Source organism: Chelonoidis abingdonii, chromosome 2 (genome assembly GCF_003597395.2).
Source record: "Chelonoidis abingdonii isolate Lonesome George chromosome 2, CheloAbing_2.0, whole genome shotgun sequence".
Taxonomy (NCBI): domain Eukaryota; kingdom Metazoa; phylum Chordata; order Testudines; family Testudinidae; genus Chelonoidis; species Chelonoidis abingdonii.
The window spans coordinates 220,409,931-220,428,451 of NC_133770.1; the positions used below are offsets into that span (position 1 = coordinate 220,409,931).

Here is an 18,521-nt window from a genome sequence, read left to right on the forward strand (position 1 = left end):
CTGTGTTAGTCTGTATCCGCAAAAAGAACAGAAGTACTTGTGGCACCTTAGAGACTAACAAATTTATTTCAGCATGAGCTTTCGTGAGCTACAGCTCACTTCTTTGGATGCATAGAATGGAACACACAGGCAGGAGATATTTATACATACAGAGAACATGAAAAGGTGGAAGTATGCATACCAACAGGAAGAGTCTAATCAATTGAGATGAGCTATCATTAGCAGGAGAAAAAAAACTTGTCCTTGTAGTAGGGTGCTTTATCCTGTAGTAGGACAGGCCCAACAAAGAAAAACAGAACGCCACTAGCCATCACCTACAGCCCCCACTAAAACCTCTCCAGCGCATCTCAAAGATCTACAACCTATCCTGAAATGTGATCCCTCACTCTCACAGATCTTGGGAGACAGGCCAGTCCTCGCTTATAGACAGCCTCCAACCTGAAGCAAATACTCACCAGCAACCACACTATACAACATAAACACTAACCAGAACCTATCCTATCCTGCAAAAAGCCCGATGTTAGCTCTGTCACATCTACCAACGTGATATATTCCACATGTGCAGCAATGCCCCTCTGCCATGTACATTGGCCAAACCGGACAGTCTCTTACGCAAAAGAATAAATGGACACAAATCTGACATCAGGAATCAGACATTCAAAAACCAATGGAGACACTTCAACCTCTCTATACCACTCAGTGACGGACTTGAAGGTGGCATTTTGCATACAAAAAAAACTTAAAAAAACAGACTCCAAAGAGAGACTGCTGAACTCAAATTAATATGCAGATTAGATACAATTAACTCAGGCCTAAACAGAGACTGGGAATGGTTGGGTCATTACACTAATTGAATCTATTTCCCTGTGTTAAGTTCTCCTCACACCTTCTATGAGTTATCTTAATTATCACTTCAAAAGTTTTTTCTTCTCCTGCTAATGATAGCTCATCTCAATTGATTAGACTCTTCCTGTTGGCATGCCTACGTTCACCTTTTCACGTTCTCTGTATGTATAAATATCTCCTGTCTGTGTGTTCCATTCTATGCATCCGAAGAAGTAAGCTGTAGCTCACAAAAGCTCATGCTGAAATAAATTTGTTAGTCTCTAAGGTGCCACAAGTACTCCTGTTCTTCTTGTAACAATCTAGGATTTACATTTATTTCTCTATAAATGGATTTTCACCATATCAAAATGCATTGTAAGCCACTGTACTGAAATTCAGGAATAGAAGTGTGGTTTTGTATTGGGGTGGTTTTTTTGGGGGGGGGGGGGGAAGAGGAGTTAACGGGGTTAAACAAATACTTCTGTCTTTAGCCTCAGGTATTCCACAAGAGAAAAAGAAACAAAGAAGTTCTTATTGATGTGACAATTGTATAACTCATTTGACAACAGCATTTCATCTTTTCATATCCTCTCTTTATTTTCAGTCTTTGCTTTTCTCCATCAAGTAAATGTAACAAGATGAAACTAGGGTTTAGAAAAGTTAAATGTTCAATATTTAAGCTTAAATTCAAATAGCAAAAAATATTTATTCAAAATTCAAGCTAGTAAGCGCTACTACATTACAGACATGACTACTCCCTTAACAGTTTGGATGTATACACAGGACCACATTTTAACCTTCAGTTAAAACTAAAAGCCCAAATGAAGACAATGGGATTCCATGAATGTAAGTGAGGACTTAATTTTGACCCACTGCGTATATCCAAAATGTTGTATTTAACTACTATTATGTACCACATTTTATCTACATATTATTATTATTCTGATCAGTTATTAAGACAAAAACATTAAAAAACAGTTTAACTAGAACTGTAAAGAAATTAAAATTGGGCACCCTAACTTAAATCAGATGTTAAAGTTTACAAAAACTGAAAAGACAAAAAAAGATGGAGAGTTAATATAGATATTTTACAGCTGTTCAATAAGGTGAAAAAATATTTTATACATACTCTAGGATATATTCTGTATTTAACTGGGGTGCAGGGTATGTGTAAAAGAGCAGAGAACCACATTACAATGGACAAGAGGGACATTAGAATCACAGAATATCAGAAAGGGAATATTTTGTTTCCCAGAGGTCAAGTGTTTGAGAATAAGTTAAAAGCTTTGAGAAGCTGCAGAAGGAGCCAGGGCACTTAGCCTCTCCGGCATTTGGACTGCAGGGCAGGAGAGCCATGGCGCTCTGCTGTTCGACCTCCGCCAGCAGCCTGTGTGCAACTGCCAGCATGGAAGACTCTTGTCAATTTTGCTTTCACCCTGTAGGCAGCAAATGAAATTGACAAGAGCCTACCAGGCAGGCAGCCTCGTTTTGATTTTTTTAATGGAAACAGACACTTTTGACAAAATTAAAATTCTCCCATGGACAATCTGGATTTTACAAAAAGAGGATTTCCTGTTGCAAAATTATTCTGACGGAAAACTCCTGACCAGCTCTAATGTTAAGGTCTGATGGAACACAAAGAACCACTACATGCTACTGGCACAAGAGAATAATTGTCTACAGAAGGAAAGAGAAGCCTTAATAGACAGGTTATTGGCTCTAATTTTAAGCACAGTATGAGGTGTTCTCTCTTCTAAAGTTACTGATGAGCAGTTTTGTTCACAGCATAAAAGACAATGCATATTAACTTGCACCAAAAACAGTTAAATAATCCCATTATCAAGGAGAGAGAAGATTATTGTAATCTCCGGCCCCTCGTGGGGAGCAGGAGGGCATCAGGTCCTTCTAGATGATGGATGACACTGTACACTAGATGTCAGAGGCTCCAAATACTAGACGTAAGGTCTAGCACCTAGTGAAACCCAATGTACTCCACCAGCTGTCTCCAACTGCCACACTCCTTTCAAGGTACCCAGATACCCTGCATCCCTGGCCTATTGTTGAATATGATTGAGTGCCACAGACCCTTTCTCTTCTTGGCAGCCTATATCCCTCCACTCATGAGGAAGAAGAGCACCAGGAGATTCATTAACCGTTCATGATATAGTCCCCTCTGCTTACCTATGACTGTTCAGCAAATTCATCACTCTGCATTACTGCTTGGTGGTAGAGGTAGGGGGGAGATAAGTACAGGGCTGTTTAATTGCACTCCACTTGAATTCCTCCTTTACCTGACTGGTATACCTCCCACACACACGCACACACACCTTTGATATTTTTCATGTAGTGCCTAACAGTAGGGTTCCTTAAAATAGCAAGAGGATCCTCTTCAAGCACCTTGGGAGAATGTGACTTTTCTTTCTCTGCCCGAGAGTCCGACCAGGAAGAATGAAAGCTTGAGGTCTCACAGGACATGTGACCATGTCACTTGGTACTGGAATCCATCTTAAAACTTGTGCTTTTCCATTTAGAAGGAGGGGTGGGGACCCAGAGATTCCTGCCTTCTGCCAAAGCTATATAAGGGGGTGGAAGAGAACAAAGGAGGTTCCAGTCATGAGAAATCCCCTAGTTACCCCCAGAGCTGGAGCTAATAAGAACTGTACCAGTGGAAGGATTGGGTCCAGACTAGGAAAGAGTCCAGTTTGTGAAAGAAGCTTATTAGAGATTTTATCTGTTACCAGTTTCTTAATGTATTAGGCTTAGACTTGCGTGGTTTTATTTTGCTTGGTAACTTACTTTGTTCTGTCTGTTATTACTGAGACCCACTTAAATCCTACTTTTTATACTTAATAAAATCACTTTTGTTTACTGTTAGTATTAAGTAATTAGTACCTGGGGGAGCAAACAGCTGTGTATATCTCTCTATCCATGTTATAGAGGGTGGACAATTTATGAGTTTACCCTGTATAAGCTTTATATAGAGTAAAACGGATTTATTTGGGGTTTGGATCCCATTGGGAGCTGGGTGTCTTGGTGCTAGAGACAGGAGTACTTCTTAAGCTGTTTTCAGTTAAGTCTGCAGCTTTGGGGCATGTGGTTCAGACCCTGGGTCTGTGCTGGAGCAGACTGGCGTGTCTGACTCAACAAGGCAGGGTTCTGGAGGCCCAAACTGGCAGAGAAAACAGGCTCAGAGGTAGTCTCAGCACATTGGGTGACAGTCGCAAGGGGCTGTCTGTGACCAAACCCATCACAGTAGGGTTCCTTAAAATAGCAAGAAGATCCTCTTCAGGCACCTTGGGAGAATGTGGCTTCTTTTTCCCCACCTGAGATGGGAAGGCTGAGGAAGCAGCAGTAGAAAAATACACTAGCTGGTTTCCTTCAGCATCCAGGGGAATGAAGAAATGGCATTAAGGAGTTCACTCCAACCGCAGCCTGCACAGGAATGCATGATTGGCTGTAGAAATTCCAGAGGACCCCCAATTGGTTCATTTCTCAAGTTGCTAGAAGTTATGGGAGCATAGCATATGGCCAGCAACCACCTGTCTTTATATTCATGCTACCTTCCATCTCCTACATTTCCATTTCCAGACTCCATAACATGGACCTCATACAAAGTCTGAGATAATGAGAGACATCAACAACAAAGAAGGAATTAGAAAGCCAGCCAACAGGCCCCAAGTAACAGAATTCTCCCAAAAAGTAAAGCCTCATTCATGCCGCTGATTTACCATTCTCCAAACAGCTATTTTTTTTTTAAATCACCATTGATATTTTCAGTAGCTCATTACAACTATGAAAAAACACATAGACATGCCAAAACAAAGAAGTCTTGTTAGTAATAGTGAAGACTGTGAAGTGTTTGTACAAACAATATTTACCATTACACACATTTAAAAAACAAAACACTAAACCCCATAGAAATCATTAGCTATGGTTAACTATACAATTCAGAACCCTACTTTAAAAGACCATTAATTAACACATACCTACATACAAACAAAGCTTTTCTGTGTAACACTGGACAAAAAGTAAAATTGGATTCAAAAAAGATTTAGTTAAGTTAACGGAGGAGAGGTCCATCAGTGGCTATTAGCCAAGATGGTCAGGGATGCAACCCCATGCTCTGGGTGTCCCTAAACTTCTGAATGTCAGAAGTTGGTACTGGACAACAGGAGATATTGCCCTGTTCTATTCATTCCCTCTGAACATCTGGCACCTGCTACTGTTGGAAGAAAGGATACCGGTCTAGATGGACCATTGGTCTGACTCAGTATGGCTATTCTTATGATCTTAACTCTGTCTTGTAATGATGTCCTGAAGAAGAAAGAAGAAACTGAGATAACCTTACCCATCCATAATCATTCTTTCATCTCAGTGACCAACACTAGGATACCTTCTTAAGCATTCTGTAACTGTGCCAGCTCTGAACATTATTATAAGTACACCATCCACATTAAAAAATCCTGATTAGAAAAAGAACTCTCTTAGCACAAAATTTAGAACACACGTGCAATAACAGGACCGACAAAAAATAAAATATCTTCATAAGCACTACCACAGACTAACAGATCAAGCGTCTGTAAACGTAGAGTCTGATTTTGCAAACATGAACCCAAGTAATTTTACTCAGGTGAATGACTTCAGTGGGAATGCAACTTTACTCACCTGTGCAACTGTTTGCAGGATAGACTCCAAAAGATTTAGCTAAACAAGCTAGAAATTTATTTGTAATAAACAAGATCTTAATTCTTTTCTCATGCTAAACTAAAAACAAATTAATGTGACAAATCAGCACAAGTAAGGACATCAATATTTAAAACCAAACTCCCTCCTTAACTTACCTTCTTTTGCCCCAAGTATTCCAAGGCATATGTTATGTCACCTAAATCACTGATATACTTCCTTGGAGCATGCAAGCACAAAGGGTCAAGACAAGGACAAGAGTAGGCAGTAAATTAAAGGTAGAGTTTTATCTCTCTCTGGTTTTTGCTTTCATTTGGGTATATCAGAGGTGGGCAAACTACGGCCCGTGGGACTGTCCTGTCCAGCCCCCAAGCTCCTGCCCCACGAGGCTACCTCCTGCCCCCTCCGCTGCTGTTCCCCCTCCCCCATAGCCTCAGTTCGCTCGCTTCGCCGCCGGCGCAATGCTCTGGGTGATGGGGCTGTGAGCTCCTAGGGCAGCTCAGCTGCAGATCCCAGCTTGACCCGGTGCTCTGTGCTGCGTGGTGGCGGCGGCGGCATGGTCCGGCTCCAGCCAGGCGGCGCAGCTGTAGTGCCGCCAGCCACCGGTGCTCCAGGCAGTGTGGCGAGGGGGCAGGGAGCGGAGGTGTGGATAGAGGGCAGGGGAGTTCGGGGGGGTGGTCAGGGGTGTGGATAGGGTTTCGGGCAGTCAGGGGGTTGAATGGGGGCAGAGATCCTGGGGTGGGGGGGAGAATCAGGAAGGATGGGGAGTTGAATGGGGGGGCAAGGGGTAGTCGGGGCAGGGGGTCCGGGAGCAGTCAGGGGACAGGGAGAAGGGGTAATTGGATGGGGAAGGGGTCCTGGGGGGGGCATCAGGAATGAGAGGAAGGGCTGGATGAGGCGGCAGGGGTTCAGGGGTGGTCAAGGGACAGGGAGCAGGGGTGTGTGGATGGGTCAGGGTCCCGGGAGGGCCATCAGGGAACGGAGAGGTTGGATGCGGCAGGAGTCCCCGGGGGGGAGGAGGGTGCAGCAGTTAGGAGGTGGGGGCCAGGCCACGTTCCCCTCCCCTAACCGGCCCTCCATACAATTTATGAAACCCGATGTGGCCCTCAGGCCAAAAAGTTTGCCCGCCTCTGGTGTATATCAAACTTTTCAAACTACACCTCTATCCCGATATAACGCGGTCCGATTTAACATGAATTTGGATATAATGCAGTAAAGCAGTGCTCTGGGAGGGAAGGGGGGGAGGGCGGCTGAGCACTCCAGCAGATCAAAGCAAGTTCGGTATAACACAGTTTCACCTATAACGCGGTAAAAAATTTTGGCTCCCAGGGACAGCGTTATATCGAGAGAGGGGTGTATTTTAACCTTTAACTTCCAAACTGGAATTGCTTCTGAATTGTTTCTAGATTTTACTCTACTACTCCAGTTTTGCCCTCCAGTAAAGAAGTCCTATTAGCCAATAGATCACACAGACTCAAAAGAATCAATTTTTTAGTTTAGCCCCTGAAAGCCAGGGAATTGTCTTTAGAGACGCTCTAGGGTGAATCTCTATCAAGAAACCACACAGCTTTGTCTGCAGCTAAATCATAATAGGGATTAGAAGAGGAGTAAGGGGCTCTTTATACCATTTTGTTGTCATAGAGATTTCTAATTTTCTGCAAACCTAGTAAGTGTGAGTCTGAGCTCATTTAAACTTATGTAAAGCCAGAGTAACTCCAATGAAATGATTGGAATAATAATGGTGTAAAACATTTGAGAGTGAGCACAAAATCAGTCCCCATATCTTCTGTTTACTTTTAGGAGCTATTATGAATTCGGACATAGTAGCATGACTGTACTGCATCTTGATCACACAAACAAAGTAATTCTAAGATAAAAGGACAGTTAAGATTCTTTAATCCGGCTGTGAACTTTAACTTGCAAATGAAAGAATGTTCACCCCCCCACCCCAAGGGACTGCATGAACTCAGACAGCTGACACAAGTGAAATGGAAATAAACAAGAGATGCTTGAGCCTGTGGGCTGAGCTTATCGGAGCCTGCACCCTTAAACATATAAACAGTTCCCATTGCTGCTGGCTCTAGGAGCTGCTGTAGAAACAGGAAAGGAAGACAGGCAACAATTCAAGGAACTACCTACTCCTCTACCTTTAGAAAGAGGCAAGTGTAGTGTGAGGACAAACACAAAAGCCATGCTTTAAAAAGCAGAAATTAGAAAACTCCCTGACCAAGAATTTCCTATCTTTATTAAGCTCCCCACTGCAACACATCCTCTTGGATTGTTTCTACTGTTCTTGATGATCTGCACACTTTTGTAAAATGTCCCATTGTGAGGCACCTATTACATTCTGCCTCTTTTGCTGGACATGGTTGCCATCTGTGGCTTGGTGTCTTGCCACAGAAAGCCTATGCTGTAAAAGCAGAGAGTGGGGGCAGAACTATGCAGCCATCTCTGCCCGTCCTGCTCCTCTCTTCTGTTCTCCTCTCCCCAGCCTATTCCTGTGCTCCTCACACATCCCAGACTAGTCTGAGATTTGTAATAGCCCTACAAGTTAGGAAACTCTGTATTAGAGGCACATCTGCTGGAAAATGTAAATATTTTTAAAGATGAAACAAAAATGCAATATTGCAAATATCTCCCCACCACCTCTTTAGAACAGGCTACAGGTGAATGAACCTAGAAACAGAAATATATATAGAAATATATATAGAAAATACAAGACCCAGTGTGGTTCATTAGCTGTGGAACATCACCCAACATCCTGTACAGTAAACGTCCACATAAAATATTTTAAAACAGATTCCTTGTATCTGTTGCATCTTACTGAGTGTGCAATTGAAAGATCTCTCAGGCCTGGTTCTCTGTTCAACGTTCACATTAAGTCTGACTTTTATTTAAATTTTGGAAGGGAGAGGAACATAATATTCTAAAAATAGAAACCTTAAAGATGTTGGCTGTCTAACCATTAAGACAAAAGGGAATTAATTAAAAAGTATTAAATGCTTGGTCATTTTCTGAGTCAACATTTTTTATGAAAGAAAACAAAGTGTGTGGTCATTATTATCCTCTTTGCCAGAAGTAAAATAGACAAAGTCTCTTTGCCTGTGATATCCAAGTGCATAGCCAAAAAAATCTTTGGTGCTCTCATTTCTGAAACCCTACAGGAAACCTGTCATTACAGAGTGAATCTGAAGTAACTCCACTGACTTCAAAGGAGTTAGAGATATGAGGCTATTTACTCGTGAGATCAGAATCAGAGCCATAATTTTTCTTTAGAAAGCAAATGTCATGCAACTATACTTAACTTCAATTGTCATCTGCATCTAGCTTAATAATCAGAAAATGGGCTTTTCACAACAATCGTATTTCAAAATGAAGTATAATTACATTTAAGTCAAAGCCATGCAATGATGGACTGTATTTTTATGTGTAACAGCAAATTATATACTTGTAAGCATGTCAAAATTTTCAAAAGAATTAACCATTATAATAATTCTACTGAGGAAGTTGTGATAGCAAGACAAACTCCCCCAGGTCATTTTTCAACTAGTTCATGCTATCTCACATAATGTGATACATATTGTATGCATTGCACATTTTTTCAATTCCTACTTCCATAAAATGTCATACATTTTAATATCTTTCAAGGGAAGATTGGCTATATTGCTTCACACACTTAGTTAAAAAGTAAAAATCAGTAGCTAGTGAGTGGCTCATGGAGCTAGTAATGAATGGGGAAGTCTTTCATCTGTATGGCACTGTCTCAAACCCCACTTAGATTAGTAGTGACAAAGTCATTACCATCAGATGGTTGATAGGAAATGAGTTCAGTATGTCAGTACAATTCTTAATAGACAGGTATCCAAACAATAAAAAAAAAATCAAAGGAAAAGGCTTTGTCAGAAGTTTCTGAGGACGGCAAAGACTGAATTGCCAAGGAGACAGACCAGAGCAACGTAAGGGAGATTTCACTGTCTATGTGGTGTCTGTTTTATGATTAACTAGAAGCATTCTGTCTCCAGTGCTTCCAAACTGGAACCTTCCACAAGCACTTGTCTTCTTACATTGCAGGTTCTTCAGGGCAGGGACAATGCCATCTGATGTGTTTCTACAGCACCTAACACAGTTAGAACTGTAGGTGCTACTGTAAAATAAGCATTAAGTAATAAAAATATAAACAATTCACATACGGGGGAAATAAAAAAATCCCCATCTTTATTCATACCAGACTACCTCAATTTGGCAAAATATTTACTTCAATTGATTATATTAATTTCTAAGCTACCCTTTTCACAAAATAAAGTCTGCAATGGAGAGTGTTTAGTTGGTTGAAATAAAGCAGAAGAGTACTTAAATAACTCCGTTTCTAATACATTAAAGTTAATCAATTATTTCTGCATTCAAATTTCCATTATAGTTGTAAAAAACACAAAACAGGTCTGTAAAATATAATTATAGGGAGATACTGCTACATAGAGTTTGCTAAATCAAGACTAATGCTTTTGTTTCAAGGATCTGTTTGTGTTTTGGCTTCCTTTAAGAAAGATCTTTTCATTTAAATGTCTTGATCTGTGTAGCCATATTCATACGGGAGAGAAACAATGAATGGAATTAAATTAGTCCTTATTTAAGATGTATTTGAAACTGCCTGAAACTAATCCTGTTGATCAGCTCCACAATTTCTAAAATAGCTAGAAAGCAATTTCTTTGATATTCACAAATTATAAAACAGCAAAATTAATGCATATTTCTTACATTTTAGACCATCTGCTGACCTCTACTATTCCACTTAAATATAACTATTGAGGTGCAATTTTATACACTAATAAATACTTAGGAAATATGCCACCTTGCAGTCTAGAAAGAGAAACAACATCTGTATCTCCCCAAAAATAGACATACAGAACTGCACATTAAATCTCCAGTCCAGAAGATACCTGGGCCCATGGAGAGTTCCACTAAGGCCAGTTAAATTCCGCATAGGCACCAGAGTCCGCACTTGCAGAGTTCCCTGTGAGTTTAGGACTTTGTTAGCTTCATTCTGGGCTTTGTGCCATTAAGACATAGATCTGTATTGGGGAGATGAAGGGTCACGCTGCCCAACAGGTATCACTGGAGATATTCTGCCTCTTTGGCAGAATTCCTCCCAGACACCCCAGTGCACAGGGGGACCAGGCACACTGCTACACCTCTTGAAGGGGTACAGCATACTCCCCTACATCCATGTGACTGGTAAACTCCACTGGCCAACACATGGAACAGCGGAGCCATGACTCTGTCTTCTCTGTGCCTCTTCCCACCCACTTTGGAGTAAGGTGGGCCTCCAAAGGAATAGTAAGAGAACAGCCTCAGTGCTTCGCTGAGCACAAGGATTGCAGCTATGCATGACCCTTTCATGTAAGCGCTCTTTCTAGTAACACAGTGAGGATGTATGCTAATAGTGCAATTACTGGGAGGCAATATATAAGAAATACAGTTCAGTATGAAGTCTTTGCTGAGGAGTACATTAGGAGAGAGTCAAGGGAATGTTTGCCAGAACTCACATATCTCCAAATTATTGCCAGTGGGAGGTTCACAAGTTACTGTTAAGGTCAACAAACTTTCCCTCAAGTCCCTTTATAATAAGTTGAGAAAAAAATCAAGTAATATAGCTGAAATAAAAAAGGTCTTATTTAAGAAGTTTAAAAGAATCCCTTGAGTCCAATTTATGTTCAAGATTACAAATAATAAGAAAACAGAATGTCTCTTCTAACAATACCATTGAGAAGAGGCTGTCCTTCGTTTAAACCCCTTGATATGACTGCATTGTAAACGTCTTCGGGAAATCCAGTCTTGCATAATATGCCTTCACAAGTTGCTTTTATTGGTGCCTGAAATGCAAGACAAAATTTATGTAATACTTGCAATCCCATTCAGCTGAGAAACATTCCACTTGGCGTAAACCCATTGTGTTACCACACCGTCTTTGTTTCTAAATAGCTGCAATTAGAAGCCTGAGGGCAAAGGGTTAATCTTTTTGATAACTGCTCGTAAGATCTAAATAATACACAATCTTGATTCCTCTAACAACTGAGCATTTCAACTAAAACAGTCATTGAGACTGAAGTGGAATCACAGAGGAGACCAAAAACATTCCTTCTACTGGAAATAAACATTGCACAAAACTGATCAACTTTTTCAGACATGGATATGTTACTTTTGAGAGGAGAGATTTAACCATCAGTTTAAAATGTTTGGCTGTGGATACTTTTCTGTGTCTCCATTCGCTCAATGGCTAAATAGCTGGGAGAAAAAAATCACAAGTGCAACATTTTAATCAGTTGAACCTATATTTAAACAGATCACAGAAAGGCCACATACTTCTTCTACAATCACCTTCTATGAGAAAGAAAGAAGGAGCTATTACTAAATCAGCATAACACAGCAATATATTAGCCACTGAAACTGAGTTTACTATCTCACTTCTAAAAAATCACACATCATTTTCACAGTTTGAAGAAAATAACTTTCACAAAAGACATTTAAAACGGGTATTTTCACTTTTCTCCTTTATTTCCAAGCAGGTTTTAAAGTTAAAGAGTTAACCTATCAACTATGCATAGTCCTCAGTAACCACATACAATTCTATGAGGCAAAGAACTAAGTCGCACACATATAGCAAAATTCTAGTTTACATGTGGCCAAATAATACTGTATGGTTACGAACAGTCGTGCTGTTTAAGTCACGGTGCATCTTTGGTATGATCCCAGTACTTACTTTGTTTAAAATAATGTATCAAACAAAAGAAGAAGTGTTTGTGATCATAATAGAAAAACACATTGGACTTCCCTTAGATCAGTGGTTCCCAAAGTTTAACATCCTGTGAATCCTTTTCACTAAAATGTCAAGTCTTGCGAACTCCCTCCTAAAAATGAATATTTCCTGGGATTTTCTCCTTTACCGGAGTATAAATTATGAAAACAGTGATCTTGGAAACATAACATTTGTTTTTATTACACAGTATTTATTATTAATCACTACAGTATTTTTATTACATTATGAAAATGGCAACACTCTTCCAAGATCTTAACTTTCATAGCTTGTATCACTTTGAATAAGCCTGCTACAAGACTTATGTTTCATCAAGGAGTATCTGATGTGAAACAGCATGAGGTATTTAAGAAGTCAACTCAAAGAGTTCCTCGTACACAAGCATTCAGGTCTTGAGCAGTTCAGGCAAACAACGCACGTGACAACAAAGCTTAAACTTGTTCTTCATAACAATTTAAAAAAATACTAACTGCCTATTAATTTTAAAAACAGCAAAAAATAGCCACCTCCCTTTCCATTTCTTATAAGGAGTCTTGAAGTTTAAAACTGCTCAGTGTGATAGATATGCTTGCTTTGATCTGCCTGGCTCTCAGAAGTCCAGAGGCTCCCGGCTGCTGGCCTCATGCTCCCCCGGGTTCCTAGGGACTGCTCTGTCTGCCATTAGAGAATTTTCTCCCCCCCACCCCCCCAAAGAACACCTTGTAACATTTTGCAAACCCTTAGGGGTTCATGAACCCCAGTCTTAGATGGTCTTATGGGACTCAAACATATTTATTTTATGGATCTTGGGTCTTTTCACTCATTAGATAAACGTACCAAAGTCTTTTTTTCCATTGACACATATGGTAGTCAGCATTCCAACTCTCATTACAAGAATTTTATCACTTGGAGAAATTCTTGAAGTATTCAGCTGAACCCACATCCAGCTGATCCTGGTTCATTTCAAGAGTTGTACCAGAACAGCAAATCTGTCAGCATACTGTAATTTTATTTTTAATTAACCTACCATCCATTTGTGAGGTAGTACATTTTATCAGAGTAAGCACCTGTAAAAGGGCTCCTAGTTGTCAAGTATGTCTGTGTCCAATTAACTTTAAACTGTGGACTGGATTTAATTGTGACTTAAAGTGCACCACAGATCTCCCAACTATGAACTATTACTTTACACTATATAGACAAAAATGTAAATGATATATATATACATGCATTTGTCATTTACATTTTGTTTTAAGCATTTTTGTCTGTAAAGTCTATATATAAATAATGTAAGACTGCAAACAAAGTTATAACTCTAAGTTATGAGGGACCTGTACTGAAAGCTCAGCTAAATATCATATTTATAAATGACAAAGATGTTTAGAGGTTTTTTCAATATTGAAAAAATAGTAAATCAAAAATAATTATGACTGAATCTTCCCTTTTTCCCAGCTTTATAACTCAATTAAAATGGTTTCATATAGCTTCCATAATTTAAAAAAGGAACTGTTTAAACTACCGTGCAAGGTGATCTCAAAGCAAAAGTGACAGTGAAAAAAGGGGGAGGGGAATAGTCTTTTATGGTATCCTTGAAACAAATAAATCCAGGGTGGGTAATTGAGTAGCTAACAGGATTTTTAGAAGTCTGCACTGATGTGCCTGGGAACCCTTCAGCCTTTCCAACAAGCTATATGTACGAAACAACTCTTATAAACTGAAACAATGCCCAATGAAACAAAGACTTCGGGACATGAATAAAGAGACCTCTTTATTCCTTCATTTGCAAGCCCTCAATTTTATCCAGAAACAAAAGACAGTAGCTGTTCTCAAATACAGCCCATTGTAAACATTCTTTGGGAATAAAATCCCAAGGGGAGGCAAAATTCTAATGCTTAACAAAACCTGTGTTATGCATTTTCAATTAAATAAAGTCATAGCTTGAGCCATGGAAAGATCTGGGTCATATCAAGTTCAGCTCAGAAGTATTAAAAATCATTGCTGGGTTTAAAAGACAATATCTTCCAGAAAAACAATCTGAACTAAAAGTATGAAATCTTATGATCAACATTGAATTTTGTTTTCCTCCCCTTACTGTCTGGGCCAAATCAAGAATGAAAGGGAGTTTATAAGGCGTATTGTAATTTACAGGGTTTTTTCTGACTAGCACAGTCCAGAAGACCACCTCGAGCAGAATATAATATTAACTGTATATTCATTCACAAGAGGAGTTACTGAAACATCTACCTTTTAATACAAATAGCAATTGCACACAATGTTACCAACACAAAACCTTCTGACTTAAAGGGGAGTTTTAAAGCCTGGAACAGGGGCAACACTTCGAAAATTTACATCTAAGGCTATATCTTCACTGCAGCGTTAACCCAGCCTCTTATCTGGGCTTTAGCTCAGCTCCCTCTACCATCTCCCCCTACCCCCTTCCAAAAAAAAAGAAACCCACAACTTTTTACCAGGGTTTGGAGGTGCTTTAAGCCCTGGCTAGTTTATCCAGATGGGGGCATAGGTCAGAGCCCAGATTACACTTTAACTCAGACTAGAACCCAACCACTCAGCACTGAGGATGCAGGCTAAATCACTCAAATGCTGACAGTCTGACTCCACTTTTCCCATTCCTGCCCCCAAAGATAGACAAGTTCTCCCACAACTGAACAAAGCATGGAACATCTCAGCACTAAGAACAACAGGATATGCCCCCCAGTATATATAGGTGAGGGAAGAAACAGTGAGGACACGGTAATGCAGATAGGGCTTTACACCCAAGCTAAACTAACCTCGGTTACAGTTAGTTACCCTAACTATATAGGTAGTTTCTAATCATGTCTATTTTCTGGTTTCCATGCATTACGGAAAGTTGCAATGTAAGACACAGAAAACGACTGGGTAGTTCAGCTCTTTCTTCTTAATAATTGCACATTAATTTGCAATTGTGGCCAGACATAATGTTATATTTGGGCCGCAATCCTCCAAACATTTATGTATGTGCTTAACTTCAAATAAGGATGCAGTCCCATTAAAGTCAATGAGTGAAATCCTGGCCCCACTGAAGTAAATGAGAGTTTTTCCATTACCTTTAATGCTGGCCAAGATTTCACCTTGTAGGACTACTCATAAATTTAAACCTAAACTTATGTGTAATTCTTTGCAAGTTTGGGGAATTGTTTTCCACTGTTGGTCTCAACTGATGGAAGAAATGTTCCTTTCATTCAAGTTTTTATTTTGTAAGCTTAACGCTTCCAAATTCAGCTTCGGAGCAACCTCTTCATGGTTATTCAGTTGGCTGTATTTAAAATGCTCCTGATTTGGTTTTCAGTAAAAATTCTTCAGATCTAATCTGGTGTTGTATCCCATTAAGCCAGGGGATTTCAAATGAGAAATTGCTGGTTCTTAAACCAACAGTTAAATTCTCTTTAAAATACTTACTTTACCTCAAATGACAAAAATCTGCTTTTCCACCCATTCCTATTGTAAAACGAATTGCAAAGCAAAAAGAAAGTTGTTGTCATTGACTACTGCTTTTCAGTTCATAAAAAACTCCAAACACCATTTTCCTGCTTTTGTCCCATCCCCACACACCAGGTCCTTACTTCACTCTCTTTGCTAGAGCACAAGTGCATCGTTGGAGTACCTGATGTAACATGAGGCTGCTGGAGTTGCAGCTCTCCTTTTGTACAGCTGGAAGATCAGGTGATATTGTTAAACTTCTGAAATATTTGATCCACCAAAGAGGCCAAGGGTTTCCATTAAGCATAGAGAACAAAGATCCCAATATTCCAATTTTGAAAAGAAAAAAAACAAAACGAAACTTTGGAAAAGCTTGAAGCCATCTTTATATATCTTAAAAGAATGTAAAAGGACAAAACTACTATTTTGAATCGTGCTCCACAGTTTATTTTAAAAGGAAAACACACACACTTCCTAAATCTGATTTGCCATTATGTATAATGCTGCTCCTTACAAAATATTTCGCTATTAATGTATCTAAAATCTACTTTCAGGTATAAAATCTTACTGTCCTCAGGCATATGCAGCTGCGTAGGGCATCCGAAAATTTGAGGCACCACCCTCGCTGGCTGCAGCGCGGACTCCACTCTGGCCCCTTCCCCGCGCTAGGCCAGCAGGCTTCTCCCCAGTCTGACCCCCTGGCACCTCCCCTCCACTCACTCACTCACTCCTTAGCCAGCCAGCTGGCTGAGGGATCCAACTTGGGCGGGGCCAAGAGCCAAAGTCTCCATGTGAGCGAGCAGAGGGAGCCAGGTCAGGTGGTGGGGGGCAGGGCAAGGCTGGGAACAGAGCGGGGGGGGAGGGGAATACCCAGAGGCTGTGGGGCGGGAGCTGAGCTCGGGGGGTAGTGCCAGGCACAGAACTTCAGGGAACGGGGGGGGTGGAGGAGGAACTGGGCTGGGGAGTGCTGGGCTGGGAAGGGAAAAGAGCGGGGGGATTTCTCTGTCTGGCTCAGTGAGAGAGCAGCAAACGTGCTAAGGCCTTCTAGGGAGCAGGCTGGTGGCCCTGGGGGAGAGCAGCTGTTCCAAGCAGCCCCACGCTGTACCTGCACCTCTCCCCTCTTCTGCCCATGTGCCCTGACTGGCAGGCAATTCCCTGCAATTTCTCTCCTAGTTCCTTTTCACTCCGCCTCCCACTTCTCTGAAGTTTAAGTCCAGATGCCGAGGATCCCCTTTGGGCCATCACCTTTTTCTCTCCTCCTTCCCCAGGGATTAGCAGCAGATGGGTGCTGGGAGGAGGGAGAGGCACAACCAGGCTGGCGAGGAGGGAAAGTTTAAGGAAAATAAAAGAAGGTGGCATTTGCTTTTCCTGCCCATTCACAATATTCCGGTGTCAACAGGAGGAAACTGACACTAAAACAAAAGGAGGAGGGGGACGTACCTGGAGGAGAAAAGCAGCAATTAGGGCTGCAGAAGGCATGGAAGGGAGTGACCACTTAGCTGGGAAGGAGGATGGACTCGCACTTGACAAGGCTGGAATAGCTGAAAACTTTTTATTTAGAGAAAGGGACTTTTTTTTTCTTGTAGATCCAAGTATCTCAAAGGCTGTCTCTCAAGCTGGTAGCATTTTGAACACGAGAGAGTTCTAAACAGTGCAGAGTTGAGTGGGATTTTAAAGGTCTCTTCAAGAATACAGCATCTTCCTCCTCACCCTTAGGAAAGACCTTTAAAAACTGCCTTAAATAATCCAAAACAAGAGCCACTGTTCAAATGAGACTTGGCTGGTTATGGCTCCAGCCCTACTGTTGAAGCACTGTTGAAACTGCGTGCTGAGTTATACCCAGTACAATCCCATGTGTGGCAACCAGGTGTGTAAATCAAGGCAGAAAAAAGACTGGTGCGTGAATATAATTCCTTTTCTTTTTAAACTGCACATCCCAAGCACCTCTTTACTTTTCAGGATTAGAGGGAAATCCTCTATTTTAGGGTGAATGAACGGGCATTTGGGAGTTGATGGCCCAGTGCAGTGGCAAGCAAGGACCTGGATGAGGGCTGGACTCAGCCATTGGTATCAGCTACACCTCTACCCCAATATAACGCGACCCAATATAACATAAATTCAGATATAATGCCGTAAAGCAGTGCTCCAGGGGGGTAGGGTTGTGCATTCTGGCGGATCAAAGTAAGTTCGATAGAAAAGATTTTTTGGCTCCCGAGGACAGCGTTATATCAGGGTAGAGATGTATTTCTTTTTTGTCATTCAAATGGATTTTGGGTCATGCAAGATGTCCCAGACGTCATGTAAAACACTTCCCTGTGGCTTTTTGAGGTGCACACAGAGGTATCTTACTGCCAAGTCTCTATCTTCAGAGACGAGGGGAGGGGAAGGAGAAGGCTGCAGGGTGATCTCCCACCTCCGTGCAGCCAGTGGCCTATGCTTGCCACTGCCATGCTGGAGCCTCCACACTTATTTATTGATAAAATTTGTAGAATTTTAAAATATTGTGCACAGAATTTAATTTTTTGGTGCTGAATTCCCTTAGGAATATGGGGTGCTGCGCAATGGGGGGGGCTGTGAGAGGGGCACTGGGCAGTTTTGAGGGGCTGTGGGTGGGAGATCACTAGGCACAGGGATCAGAGATGGAGATCTCTGGTTGAGGGGCCACTGGGCATGAGGGCTGCTGGGCATAAGGGGTGGAGGGTCCTGGGCAGGGGGGTGGTGTGGCAAGGCATGCTGGCAGCGTGGGGTTGGGGGCACAGGTGGGAGG

General features: G+C 41.2%; 1 protein-coding gene across 1 annotated transcript in view; it reads right to left on the reverse strand.

Annotated features, from left to right (window-relative positions):
• Window positions 1–18,521, reverse strand: part of CDH2 (cadherin 2) — a 191,551-nt gene that overhangs the window by 164,657 nt on the left and 8,373 nt on the right. The window contains exon 2 of the mRNA XM_032799049.2: window positions 11,267–11,378. Coding sequence (XP_032654940.1) covers window positions 11,267–11,378 — 112 coding nt within the window. The remainder of the gene's footprint in view (window positions 1–11,266; window positions 11,379–18,521) is intronic.